Below are 15376 nucleotides of genomic sequence, written 5' to 3' on the forward strand. Positions count from 1 at the left end.
AGTGGGACATGCAAAGAATAATAACTACTAGCTTTTAATTATTAGCAAAAACCTAAAGGATTTAAACTAATTGAAATGGTAATTGATTGGACTGAATTTTTTTTTAATTTTTCATTAAGATGGAGGTTTAAAAGATATCATTCCAATAAGAGCAAAAATAGCAAATAAAGTTATCAAAATAAGGAGTTATTTTTATGAAATTCTAATACCAAAAAATATGAATATTTCCTTAACACTAGAGAAACCAGTTTTACTAATATTTGACAACTTCAGTAAATAAAACACTGTCATTGATACTTACTTTATTAACTAGCTTCTAGAAACTACCTGCTGCTTGGGTTAATAAACATTTCCTTTAGTGAGAAAAACAGATTAAATATGATTACGCAGTTGCACAGCATAACTATTAACAGGAAAATGATTAAAATGTTTGGAATTACCTGTTTGTGTGTATAACAAAAAGTTTACATTAAACTCTAAATCACACTTTGTTGGAACTTCTCTGTTCAAAGATACTAGATCCCAGGACTCACCTCCTATATACTCCTACGTCAAACACCAAACCCACTGGAGAAAGCTGAGTTGCCAACACTGCTTTATGACACATTATTGGGCAAAGTCTCTTCTGAAGGTGACATCTCACATCAGTTAGTTCACATGTGAATGAAACAATGGGTCTGACTTACAATGTTGTCTGCTTCCACATAAACCATACTCATTATTTTTAACATAAACACAATACATACATAATACACCGGAAGCTGGCATCATTTATCTCCACTATCTATGATCCTCAGAGGTGATTCTCAAATAGAAGGCATCGATACCAGTATCTATATATAATGTGAGAAGAAACTAAAGGGGTGAGTTATAGTATAAGGAAATTCACTGAACTTCAGTGATAAACCATTTTATCCAAACCCCCCGCAAGTTCAGCTGAGCTAACTTTCAGTGCAAGCTGAACTCATCCGGTTCTCTAAATGGCACCTACTCTCGGGTGGTCGCATTTTCTCCACCGGCACTGCCACAAGCGAACATTGGATGTCAGTGGAGATGTACACGGAGACACCAGTCAAAAAAGATGCATACTCTACAAACCACTGGGACAACAGCTAGCCTTTTCTGCCACACAGACTAATGCAATTCACTCTCATGTTCTAAGTGTGCACGTTCTGTAAGAATACCAGGATATTTGAGATGAAAGAGAAACTAGAGATCAACTAACATGACCTTCTTATTTTGCAATTGGGAAAAATAAAGGGTAGATCCACCCCTGAACCCACCCAAGGCAGAGGTGCAGAGTGGACTAACACTGACCACAGCAAGGTACCAGGACAACAGGAGGTGCTGGGACCTGCAAAGTGGGTAAAGATTTCCAGAATAATCTCCCATTTCAGGTTAAACTAATTCACTGGATGACAATTTCCACAACACAAAGAAAAAACCAGAAACACTAAAGGTGTTACGGTACTTTTGTAAAAGAATTACAAAGTGTTTGAATTATCTATGTTTTTATACATAATATGAAAAATTTACATTAAACTCTAAACACACTTTGTTGGGAATTCTTTATTTAAAGACACTAGACAGCACATACTTCTATATCAAACATCAAACTAAACTCATTCAAGACAGATGGAGAGATCAGTATTTATGGAGTGCTCATTACACACAGAACATGTCACTACCTCCAGCTTTAGGAATTATAATATACACAATAAATCCCACATTTCACAATAACTTTACAAATTTTGTAGACTCAGGTCCAGAAGTTGGAAAGTTCAGAAGATGAGACAAACAAAATGCAGTGCTAACAAGTCCTAAGAATGCTGGTTATGGGCAGTTTCTCTCCGTGGTTCCTTACAGAAACAGTCTAAAGCAGGTGTGGCAAACGACAGCCTGCAAGCCAAATCCAGCCTACTACCTGTTGTGTACAGCCTGTGACCTCAGAATGGCTTTTACATTTTCAAATGTTTGCAGGGAAAAAAAGAATCAGAAGAATAAAATTTCTTGTTGCATTAAAGTTAGATAAAATTCAGGTTCCGGTGTGCATAATCAGGTTTTATTAGAACACAGCCACACGCACTCAGGTTTTATCTATGGCCCGTTTCCCGCTACATCAACAGGGGCATCAGCTGGTTGGTAATGCCCAAAGTAGGAATACAATGATGCCAGGCGGAGCTAAACAGGTAGAATACCCTTACAAGTCAATAAGAGAAACAGCCTGACTTTCTAAAAAACGGGGAAAGGGCATGAAAACTCAACTTCCAGGAGAAATACAAACAGACAAAAAAAATGTGAAAAGATATATACCCTCACTAAAAAGCAAATAAATTTATATTTAAATGACCTGGCTTTTCTTACCTATAAGTTTAGAATTGATTTAAAAGATTTTTAATAACAATGTTGGAGAATCCAACTGGGTGAGATTGTAAATTCGTTCTTCTGGAAAGCTATCTGAAAATATCATTCAGCATTCGGACGCACAGCTGCTGATCCAGCAATCCCACTTCTAGGAAACTTCCTACAAAAATGTGGAACAAATGCACAAAAATACATGGACAGGTATATGCTCTACAGGACTGTTTTTAATAGAGAAAAACTGGAAAAAAACTAAATGTCCATCAGTAATGGCTTAACTAACCTATAGTAACCTTACGTAGTGTAAGCTTTTTACAAAATTAGGTAAAATCTTCATATACTAACATAGAATGAAACAAAAATCCAATATGTCAATAAATGTAAATACACGTATTTGCACACACAGTGGCATGTATATGTAAGGGGGATTAACTTTCATTGTCTACTATATATGTGTCCATATTTGAATTCTTTAAACTCGTTTTCCTTTTATAATAAAAATATGAAACTATGTATTACTATAAATCGTTTCAGATAATATCGTGAATTTACTGCCTGTTTCCAGTTATACGTAGAGATTTTCTAACATTGATTTTATTTATAGACACAGATTGCTACATTTAATGTACAAGTGTATAACAGATTTTCGCTTATTATTATCACTTTCAGTTAATCCAGTGTGGAATTTTTTAAACGATTTCACCTAATCTGAGAAAGTACCTAGGTATGCTCTGAAGTACAGGCTCTTTCATGAGGACAGGAGTTCTCACTTTGACTTTCATTCCAAATGAAAGCAAACCCCTCCTCCTCCTCTCAGACATGATTGATGTGGTACCGGTTACCATACCAACAGGAACCTGCAGACTGGTAACTCTGATCCAAAGGAACACCCCAAAGGACACCACAGATAGGAAAGTAGTTTACGCCCATTTGGCAGGCGTCTAGTTTCTACGACTTGTCAATACATCTTCTGTGATTCTTTCCTGATCATACTGCTTTGAACCAATTTACGTTTTCAACCTCACACCACATTTTGAGGCAGAAAGTTTCACAAGTCCATTAAACTTGACAGTTGATTATTTCTCCCCACTCATCAATCAGTAATATTCTACTCAAAACCTCCAGACTTCGGTAAACAATTCCATGTTCACCCTGTCTGCGGCTTCTGACCATCAGGAGAGTGAGGCAGGTTCTGAGTACGGCTCTGGAAACCAGACCGTGTGGGTCTGCAGTGGGCTTGGGCTCCCGACTTTGGGCAAATGGCTTAACTCGTGTGCTTCAGTTTGCTCGTCTGTAAAATGGGACCGATCCCTGAGGACTACTGTAAGATTTAAAGAAGATCATGTCGTCACTCAGAACAGTATAGCTGGTGTGATTTTACTGGTTTTGACTAGATTCCCTTTGAGCCTGACAGGATTTTAAATATTTACTTTATTCACACTTGGCAGGCTCCTAACCGCTGGCACTTTTCATTGTACCTTCTTTGATGTTTCCCACCTGTCTTTCGTGAGTTAGCCCCACAAATGTACACAACATTCCACTTGTCCTTTCATTTCATTTAACAAGAAACACACTAACCCCTCCCATGTGACAGACATTATTCTACGCACTTGGTGAATGATCACTCATCTTATTCCCTTAACAATCCAACAGAGCAGATACTGTTATTTGTTTTCATCATAAAGTGGAGGCAACAGTTTCATAGAGAGTATAAATAACTTGTCAAGGTCTCAAGAAACGTGAGAGTCAGAATAAGGAATTGAACCCAGACACTCTGGCTCCTGAGACGGTGCCCGTCAGCCCTGCTGGGCAGCCCCTCGGATATGACATCAAGGGTGAAAGACCACCTCTGGGGCACCGGCACCGCTGGGAAGGAAGGCACAGTTGGCTGATACATACTAAGCATAGGGACATATAGGAATGAGTGATCTGTTGGATACTAACTATGGTCAGACATTTTGAAACCTACCATATTTAAAAGAATATGCTGCTGTAATTCTAGAAATGGGCACTGGAAGTCAGTTCCTCTTTTGAAAGTTTCCCACACTTTGGTATTTTGAAATTTGACAAAAACGTGATTTCCAGTATTCATATTATGAAATTACCTTGTATGGCACTGCCCTTGTTTAAATTGAAATTATTCCAAACCTTCATCTAGATAATGGATTTGGGGCTGTTGGAGAAATCTACACTTAATTATGTTGGTTAAATCCCACTCCTTAAAAAATAAAAATAAAAGTGCCCTTGGTTTTTTTTTCTGTAATGAAGCAAACAAAAAGATACAGGTTTAAATTATGTTGCATTACATTAATGAAGTGCACAATCTGTACTTTTAAGAATCAATCTTTTTGAGTCAAAACATATTTTTCAAACTGTGCCCACACTGGGTAGTTCCATCTGAAATTACGAGGCATCTTATTGCCTCATATTTGAAAATATCCCGGGGGGTATGGAATTTTTACTCTCAGAATCCCAAGCCAAGTTATCCAAAACTTCTCAATCAACCTAACCCCACATCTGGTCCAAGTCTGTGGTAAAACTTGTCGCAAAAAATATGAAGTGAAAGTCATGGAGAATGCCACATTCCCTCAGAAGATCTCCAGATTTCCTCTTTCCCTTTATTTATTTGGCAAGGAAACATATCTGTCATAGACAACAACTTTTTCAATATAAAAGCAGCCAATACACCCTTTCAAACTTGAATAGATTTAAAGCAAAAATTTTACAGACCTTGGCCCAAAGCTGAATGATGAAATTCCTGAAGTCTTCGGCACTGCACACACAACATCAAACACACAAGAGAGTTCCAAAAATGGCTTCCTAGTGAGTGAAATCACAGATCTCCATTCAAATCTGCAATTTGCTCACCACAGCAGTGAGCGGCTACATTTTCAGTGATTCATATACAGCCAACACTAATCTGGGCACACTTTTCACCCTCTCAACACCACTATGAGCGGTTTATTATCATTAAACCCATTACACAGATGAGGAAACTGAGGCACAGAGCTATTAAATCATTCACCTATGATCTAGTCTCCAATAATTGGTGGATCTGGGAGTCTAACGCCAAAAACCTGGGTCTAATAGCCCTTAGCTCTTAGAAAATATGTTATTTTATCTCTCAGAGACCAAAAAACTAAGACAAACGTCTACATAAATCTATATAAATGAACAGGCCATCCTACTGAACACAAATTTCTGGGAAAAGCAGTCTACAAGGATGCAGGTTCGGTCTGATTTTAGAGTCAACGTTTACTTGCCTACTTGATTGTAATTTGGGGCTATTCTATTTATCTTTCTGCCTCTTATTATTATATATAAGAGGCACTCAAAAAATTCATTGAAAATGTAGATAGCGAAGGTAAACCACAAGAAAGATACAAATGTATATAAAGATAACTGCAACTAAACTAATTTAAGTCCTAGTAGATTAACAGTACATAAGTTTGAAAAAAAAGAGGTTTTTTATTAGAAAATCCCCCAAAGGGATGACTGTGAAGAGGTCTGAGTAACCACACCACACACATGAAAATGAGGAAGGAAAGCCGGTATAAGAAAGCAGAACGAGGTTGGCTTTACATGCTCTCCACGGCTGACTTCAGTGAGAAGACCCTGAGCCGGTAGCCTCCCAAAGGTGAATTTTCCTTTTTATTATGAGTGGGCTTGCTTACAAAAGGTAGAATATGTTTAAGGGAAAAAAATGCTTAAGGTTAACATTCTACAAACCATAGACTACCAGCACGAGGAACTATAATGTACAGCAATCCGACGAGAGTTATTACCTCTTAACGGGGGTTTTGTCTTATGGCCATGTTAAGAGCCACACTTGTGAACGAGGCAGAGCCTGTTCTCTGGGTTTCAGGAGGGCAGGGAAAGTAACAGTACTGTTACAAGTACCACAAACCTATTACATGCCTTAAAAATTCTAGCCAGAAACAACACGTTCCCTCTCAACCAATCTACTGAACGTGAGGAATGAACATAAGGTGTTGATATGCTACAAACCTTAGTCTGTTTTTAAAAAGTAGCATTTGGAAATCAAGAAACACTCCCTGTGTTACTTTGTGTGTGTGTTTATCTGTAATAGCTGACACTGGAAACCATGAACGCCACGCTGATGAAGGGCGTCAACGGGTCTGAGCGCTGCCCCCGAGACACTCGGATAGCACAGCTGGTGTTCCCAGCCGTCTACACTGTGGTTTTCCTCACCAGCATCCTGCTGAACACGCTGGCCCTGTGGGTGTTTCTCCGCATCCCCAGCTCCTCGACCTTCATCGTCTACCTCAAAAACACCGTGGTGGCCGACTTGATAATGACGCTCACGATTCCGTTCAAAATCCTCACCGACTCACACCTTGGACCCTGGCAGCTCCGAGCCTTTGTGTGTCGTGTCTCTGCCGTCATCTTTTATGCGACCATGTATGTGGGCATCATACTGCTAGGCCTCATAGCCTTTGACAGGTTCCTCAAGATCATCAGACCTTTTGGGAAATTTTTCGTACAAAAACCTGCTTTTGCAAAAATAGTCTCAACCGTCATCTGGTTCCTTTTGTACCTCCTCTCTCTGCCAAACGTCATCTTAAGTAACAAGGAAGCCACACCGTCATCTGTGAAGAAGTGTGCCTCCTTAAAGGGTCCTCTGGGGCTGAAATGGCATCAAGTGGTGAATTACATATCCCAGGTCATCTTCTGGACTGTTTTTGTCCTAATGCTTCTGTTTTATGTGGTGATTGCAAAACAAGTATACAATTCTTATAGAAAGTCCAAAAGTAAGGAGAGCAAAAGCAACAAGAAGCTGGAAGGTAAAGTATTCATTGTTGTGGCTGTCTTCTTTGTGTGCTTTGCTCCGTTTCATTTTGCCAGAGTGCCGTATACGCACAGCCAGACCAACAGTAGGACTGACTGCCGGGTGCAAAACCACCTGTTTATAGCTAAAGAATCAACTCTCTTTTTGGCAGCAACTAACATTTGTATGGATCCCTTAATATATATATTCTTATGTAAAAAATTCACAGCAAGGCTACCATGTACGAGAGGGAGAAAGATCGCAGCATCAACCCTAGAAAATCAAACCAGTCAGACTGACAATAACATAAACCTAGGCTGATAAGTTGATCATGGTTAACTTCTATTTATCCACAAGACTTCAAAAGACAGTTTATTTGGAAATCAAATTTAATCAATGAAAGAAAAAAGGGTTGGAACAAATGATATCTTACATTTTATTATCCTGGTGCAGAAAAGATTATGTTAATTTTAATGCCACATAGATCTATTCATAAGCAGAATGAAGTGTCACTGAAAGAATGCAACAGAAAGCCAACGGCCACTAGAGGTCGCCTTTTTGAGAGCATTTACTGAAATTTGGGAAAAGATTTCTTATGGATAAATGTATATTCCTAAAAACCTCCCCTCCAAAACACCTTCTCATATTCTTTCACACACATAATTCAAACAACACTACTGCTTTTGTATCCCATAAATGTCGATACTTGCTGATTTTAAAAAAACAAACTTGAGGGCCCTGCCCGGTGGCATAGTGGTTAAGTTCTCGAGATCCGCTTCTGGTGGGCCAGGGTTCACACCTTTGGATCCCAGCACGGACCTGTGCACGGCTCCTCAAGCCATGCTGTGGCAGACATCCCACATATAAAGTGGAGGAAGATGGGCATGGATGTTAGCCCAGGGCCAATCTTCCTCAGCAAAAAGAGGAGGATTGGCAACAACAGGTGTTAGCTCAGGGCTGACCTTCCTCACACACACACACACACACAAAAAAAAAACCATGAAAGTCCTTGGGTGAAAGCTGAAGCTAGGGATTGAAAAGCATGCTAGACAGGAAGCCTCCGGGGAGCTGGGTGGGTCAGAAGCTCTCTGGAAGCCGGGATGAAGGAGCTTCTCCTTAGAATCACAGACAGCCTCCTTCTCACTATTCCAACACACCATGGGGGCACCATGATTAAACCACACACACACATTGTTATGCTGTTGTACTTTGCTCACATCCTAAGTATGTACAACTCAACAGAAAGAATACTGTATTATTCTTCTTTGGAATTCTCTCTCTGCCCAGCAAACACCTTACTGGCAGTCGAATATGCCGCCTACTCAGCAAAGCCTTCCTGGGCCACAGCCTCTGCTCTCCTGTCTCACCTTTGGCTGACAATCATGACTTCTCCCACTGTTTGGGTGCAAGTGAGCACTCTCACTGCACATTTCCCTTTACAAGTTAGCTGTATTCTTGACTGCAGCCCCCACAGGCAGTCAGGATTCTTTAAGGAAGACAACATCTTTTGAAGACAGAAAACATGTTATGTTTTCTTGGTATCTCACACACTACTCCCCACAGACCATGGATTACAAACGTTTTAAATAGACTACGTCATCGTTTTGCCATTCTTGGTACCTATATACTGCTGACCCACGATCGGTAACGTCCATACTGGGAAAGTTTTCATAGGATGGTGACCTACCAGTACTCATTTACCTCCGTATTTTTTCCTGAATCCCTTCGTGGTTCAAAAAAACTAAAATATGCTTATCTGGAATTGTGGACACTGATCTATATCTTCTTGAGAAAATGCACACAGCAGTCGTGCTCTGTAACTGTGCAGGTAGCTCCAATATGAGCATCCTAAGGGGAAGCCCAGGCCTCCTTCCACAGCCTCAAAGGCCCTGAAGGCCCTGGAACTTGCCTCCTTTTCTTGCCTTGTCTCCTACCTGCTCTTCTATCCGGGAACCTCACATACTGTATAACCGTGTAACTGCCAGAACATGCCATGCTCCTTCCACTCCTGTGCCATTGCACATGCAAATTTCCCTCTGACTCATAAGAAAAACTCTTATTCATCCATGAAACCCTAAGTTGCCACCACTTGGGCCACGGAATTTCATCTGGCCAACCTCCCACCACCTCAAACCCAATCCCTCCCTCATCTGTATGTTGTCACACTTCAATTTTTGTACTTATCACATTGCTTTGTAATTACTTGCTCACACATGTATCTACTCTTTTAATAAACTATGTATACTTTTGAGGGCAGAGATTATATCTCATTGTGCAATCAATAAACATTTGATAAAATAAACCAAACTGGTTTTATTTTTACATACTAGAGAAGCAAAAGGGAAGCCAATTCCTACTGATGTTTTTCTCATCAAAAGATGACATAAATTTCTTGAAAGCTCAAGGTCTTCTCAGTTGCCTTCCTACAACACGTACACAGGGGCCTAGGGAGGGGGCGTGTTCCTGGGTTCACTTGTGAATGATTGTGAAGGAGGCAGGATTACTCAACAGTACCTGTATAGCGTGGGGACTAATGTCCATCAACATTTCAGTTTTACAGCTATTGACAAAATGCTTTAGCTATGCACTGTTGGTTTTGGTTAAGGATAACTTGTAAGTGTAGCATATTACAGTCTCCAAAACTCTCCTTTTAGAAAGTACCCGTCTCATTTTCATTCTCTCAAATAAAAGAATGAAATCATAGTAACTGTTAGAGATGACACTAAATCCACATTACTTTTACTGAGTACATCACATAATCGTGACTAGACTCCAACACTGTATTATAAGTAACTGCATCTAGATAATGTATGCAATTTTTAGAAAGATCTTTCAAGATAAAGTTTCAAAAGCAAATCTGTCCTCCATAAGTTCAAATATTTAATTCCATTATAATAACATTATAGTCAAAAACAGAGTAGCTGATATGCAGAATGAAATAATCTACCAAGAACTTGCAGAAGTGGTATCTTAGAGCCATCTTAAAATCACATTCACAAAATGCAAAGAAACTATTTGAGGAGAACTTCCCAAACTAAGGATCACAGGTACTAAATTCTAGAATACTTACAGAATGAATGCTATGCCATTAATGACACACAGAGTAAAAAGAAAAAGAGTAGTAGCTCTGATATAGCGTGTGAGCTCAGAACACTATTAAGGGCTTTTGTCAAAAGCTAAACTGTAATTATTTTTACTGGACAAGGGCTTCTGCATATCCCCAGGGAGGCAGAAGGGGAAGGAGTATTGCCCTACACAAAAGAATTCTTGGAAACCAAGAAAGATTACTGTAAAGGAGGAAGGAAGAGGCAGATGAGCAGTGTGAGTTCCCAACTCACAGAAGTTAGAAGGCTAATTAAGTCATCATCACATCTAGAAAAGAGCTAGTCAACCTTATTAACCCATTACTTTATATACTCCATACCCATTTAAAAGCAGTTCCTTCCATAACTTGCTCAAGTCTCCTTTCTAAAAATGTCTGACCATTAGCCCAGGTAAACTGTATTCCTCTAACAAGTTAATAGATTCAAGTTCACATGGATCCTAAAAAAACAAAACCTCCAGAGCAGAGGTGTCCACCCCAGCAGTGCCCAGTGTCCACGGGAACACACATTGAGAGACAGCAACCCTACCCAGGAAAGTGTGAAATTTAGAAATAATTGGAAGCACCTACAAACACAACTCAACCTCTTCAATTGCACAGGAAAACCAAATGCAGGTAACATGAATATAGAACAAAGGTGTTAAATGAGTAGTTCTCAAGCTTCAGTGGGTACGAGAACCAGCTGGAGGGATTCTGAAAACACCCGCCTCCCGGACCCAGAGTGTGTGATTCAGCGGGTCTGGGGTGAGGCCCGAGAGCAGGTTTCCAGGTGATGCTGATGTCTGGACCACACATGAAGAACCACTGTGCTACACGTTCCTAAGGCTTGCACTCCCATAAAGACTGATTCACAGCACAGCTGTCTTGGACATCAATGCCCAAGAGTGGGAACTGTCAACAGGAGACAGGCAAAATTGTTATTAAGAGAGCAGGTCAGATTAAGGTGCCGGGCAGTGGCAAGGACGATGGTTCCCTGGAATGTCCATGCCCCACTGAAGGGACATCTCTGTGCTGGGCCAACTGCTGGCACAGGAGGGAATCTGGGCCCAGGGCTGCCGGCCAGGAGCAGCAGCAGGAGTGAAACCAGAATGAGTGACAACAGCAGCAGCACACACGTTACCCCTCTTCACTAGGGACCAGACGAGTGGACAAGGAGCTTTAAATACGTCATCCCATTTAATAATCCCAGGAAACCTGTCGAGTGCTACTGTTAACTCCATTCTAGAGATAAACAAGTTGAGAAACAGAGAAGTTAAACCACTTGTATGGGGTCACACAGCTTTTAAGCAGCAGGGCTAGGACTCGAATTTGGACTCTGGCTTCTGAGCCCATAAACTTAGCCACTGCATCTGCACCCTCGGATCTCCTAATGTTCTCAAGGGAAATCATAAATCCAGTCTCCTATGCTGTATTTCCCGTGAATTTCAAGACTTCCATAGCCACCCCCACACTCCCTGACTCACAAAAACACCACATCCATGTGCGGGCCAGAACTACCTAGGTGCTGCCAGCTAACGCACCCTGCCCTAGAAGCTAACCAGAGCCCAGGACTCGCACCAGCAGCTCATACCCATTTACTGAGTGCCTGCTCTGTGCTGGGCCCGTGCTCTGTGCTTTAAAACGATCATCACCTCTATTTCTCAGTACAGCCCTCTGAGATAGATACTACAAGGCTCCTTGTTGGGGGGAAATCGAGGCACAAAGTGAACAGAAACCTTGCCCATGGCACACACGACCCACCAGCAAGCAGAGGCAGAGATGGGATGGAAACCCAGGCAGGCGGCCCCCAGACCAACACCTCGAGGCTCTGCTACATGGCCTCTCTGACGGTCAGGACAAGCTGAAGTCCTCAGGGGCGGACATCAAGGCCCAGCAGCGAGAAGGGTAAGGAGACGGCCCCTGAGGACGGAGGAGGGGTCTCAGCACGAACGGACTTCAACAACCTCGGTATGAATGGTTCAACCATGGACCCTACAAGTACTGTGGGGGAGCCACAGCCCTCGAGAGCTCCTGAGAGGAGTCACCTCCCGAAGGGGGGCCTCACTGGATCGTTTAGGCGCTCCTTCCTTCCACGGGCCCCTCCCTGAGTGCAGGCCTTCCCCGCTCTGGAAGCCGCAAATGGTCAGGCACACAGGCCACAATGAATCCACGTGTGGTAAGTGGTATGAGAGACATGACTAACTCACCGCAGAAGCTCAGAGAAAAAGGTAGCTAGTTTCAAAGAGAGAAAATGAGGAAGGACTCGCAGCAGACAGCCAACTGAACTGGATCTTGAAGGAGAAAACACAGCATTCAAAAGAGAACACCGAAGCACAGTGAGCAGTTTTTTGTTTTTTTGTTTTTTATGAGGAGATCAGCCCTGTGCTAACATCTGCCAATCCTCCTCTTTTTTTGCTGAAGAAGACTGGCCCTGGGCTAAAATCCATGCCCATCTTCCTCCACTTTATATGGGACGCCGCCACAGCATGGCTTGACAAGCAGTGCGTCAGTGCACGCCCGGGATCTGAACCTGAGAACCCCAGGCCGCCACAGCGGAGGGTGCACACTTAACCGGTTGCGCCACCGGGCAGGCCCAGTGAGCAGTTTTGAGGAAGGCTCCGGTAGGGTGGGCTCAGCACTGTGGCTGGAGCCTGAGGGGCCATGGAGGGCCTGAGGCTGCAGCACGTCGATGCGGATGAGCCTGGGGATGGAACGCGGGACCCTCCGGCAGAGCACTGCGGTGTTGGGTGGGGGTGTCTGCACTTCTTGACGAGCCACTGAAGGTTTCTGAGTGGAGAACTACATGCCCCACTCTGTGCTCAGGGAAAATCAATTTGCCAGCAATGGGATGATTCTAGACTGAAGGAAGAGCCACTGAGGCTGGAGGATCAATTAAAGAAGTCTTCCATCTACACAGGAAAGAGCCAAGGGGAAAAACTCCGATGTGGATCTTGGAGACATTCTCAGAAAGAGAGGTTTTGAGTCCAAGAGCGCTGCAGAGCAGGGGATCATAAGTAAAATGTATGTGATTAACATGCAAAATGTGTTCTCAGTGGGGTCCATAATCCCCACCCCACCCCCTTCCCACTGGGGTTCACTGCTCGGAAGCCCATCGCCTTGGGGGATGTTCTGGATCATGAAGGAGGGCCAAGAAGCAGGTCTGGGCATGCTGAACCTGAAGTGTCGGTGAGAGAGCAGGGCCAAGGAGTCTAGCCCGTGAGGGCAAAATACAGATCCAGGGCTCTGAAGACAGGGCTCGATCAGAGGCTGAGGGAATCACCTTTTCTAAGACAGGGAGAGAATAAGCAATGAGCTGAGCCCCTCAGAGGCCATGCTGCACAAGTCCCATGGACAGAGCAGACAGAAGAGGAACTGGCGGAGATGCCTGGGATTGAGGGGAGGGGGCACTGGTGAATTAAAAGGAGAAACAGGAGGTCTAGTGCACTGGAAACCAAGGAACAAGGGAGAATGAAGGAGGAAGTGATAGTCCACAGAATCAGACACTCGGGAAAGGCCAAATGTGATGAATCTACAACTAGTAGGTTGGCGATAACCTGAAAGAGGAGGTTGGGGAGAGCCCCATTTGTAATGGAACGTGAGGGACCACCAGCAACTCTTATCTTGCCATAAAGGACACGTCAGTCTACAGGAGTTCCATGCAGAACCAACAACAGCTGTGACACTAGCTCGGCCTTTCCCAGGGTTTCTAAGAACAAGGAGAGTGGCTCCTTCCTGTGCTCACCATGCAGTGCAGCGTGAACGTGCTCCCTGTGACACCACAAACAGCACAGGTGCAGTCAAATGGCAGGCACAACCACAGGACCAAGAGAACCCGGCTTCAGGCAGAAAATGGGTGTGTCAGCACAGCAGACACCCACATTCCTGGGTTGCTGATTCCCAGGCCCCCACCCCGTCTAGTATATAGTACTCACAGGGGAAATGGAGGTGGGGAGATGGGGACACCAAGTGTAGGGATGCAAGTTGAGAACATGGGAAGAGTGACAATCTAAAAGAGAAAGAAAACTGAATTTAAGACTTTCAGTAAGTAGATCATCGTCCAGTTTTTGTAAAACTTCCATAGCTCACCTAGCATGGGAACTTTCGCCACTTCTGTAATAAACCTCAAATTGACGAATGTAACATCTGGGGCACAGTAATAGAACGTTTACCTTTAGTTTTATTTTATTTTTTATTTATTTATTTTTCCCCCAAAGCCCCAGTAGACAGCCGTACGTCATAGATGCACATCCCTCCAGCCGCTGTACGTGGGACACGGCCCCAGCATGGCCGGAGAAGCGGCGCGTCGGCGCACGCCCGGGATTCGAACCCGGCCGCCAGCAGCGGAGCACGCGCACTCAACCGCCAAGCCATGGGGCCGGCCCTACCTTTAGTTTTAAAATTCAGCATAAACATTAGATGCTTGTATGTGACCTTACTTAGTGTTATTCATTGCAAGCAATTTTATCTAATGCACATCTGCATATTTTTTTAGCTTTTTAAAGTATTTGCTTTATGCTTTAAATTTTTTCATATACACATATCATATTACTCTACGCCTTTTATTCTATTTAACTCTGCAACCGAAATTTCCTGTCACTAAAACTGCCTGAACTGCGAGAGAACGAAGCGCTAACCTGCATGCAGCGACCCTGCGGAGACCACCACTCTGCTCCCCCAACGTATCCTGGCCTCGGTTTCCCCACATTTCAGATAGTCTGGAAAAAGCTAGTCCTAATTTCCTCCTTTTCAGAAGAGAAAGCTGTTAAAAAATATGAAAAGTATTTCAAGCAATCATTGGCTCCTCATTAAAGGAAACCCAGGAGCTTTCTAAGGGCAACCAAAATATGATGGACTTACCTTGGCTTCTTAGTTGAGTGTTTTGAATTTATAATCATTCCAACTTTACATTTAGACAGACACTCCCATTCATCCACTTACTCTCCCTCTGCCTCCTGACAAAGAAACCCAAAAGCTCCTGTTCAATAAGTACCAACCAAGTTCCAAACACAATAGGGATTACCCTGCATATTATCTCATTTCAGCTTTACAATCTTACAAGGTAGCCACTCCCAAGCTCACTTTTCAGAAGAAGAAACTAAGGCTCAGATATATTAATGACTTGCCCAAAGTAAAAAGCTACTAAG

The 15376-nt window shown here is 42.7% G+C and overlaps 2 protein-coding genes across 12 annotated transcripts in view; one reads left to right on the top strand and one right to left on the bottom strand.

The window, feature by feature from the left end:
• MED12L (mediator complex subunit 12L) overlaps positions 1-15376 on the bottom strand; it is a 327766-nt gene that overhangs the window by 95009 nt on the left and 217381 nt on the right. The gene's annotated exons all lie outside the window — the stretch shown is intronic.
• On the top strand, positions 5936-7471 carry P2RY13 (purinergic receptor P2Y13). Its single transcript, XM_058550896.1, has 2 exons — positions 5936-5998; positions 6452-7471. The coding sequence occupies exon 2, from the start codon at positions 6467-6469 to the stop codon at positions 7469-7471; it is 1005 nt and encodes a 334-aa protein (XP_058406879.1). The 5' UTR covers positions 5936-5998; positions 6452-6466.

The sequence above is a fragment of the Diceros bicornis genome, chromosome 2 (assembly GCF_020826845.1).
Source record: "Diceros bicornis minor isolate mBicDic1 chromosome 2, mDicBic1.mat.cur, whole genome shotgun sequence".
Lineage (NCBI taxonomy): Eukaryota > Metazoa > Chordata > Mammalia > Perissodactyla > Rhinocerotidae > Diceros > Diceros bicornis.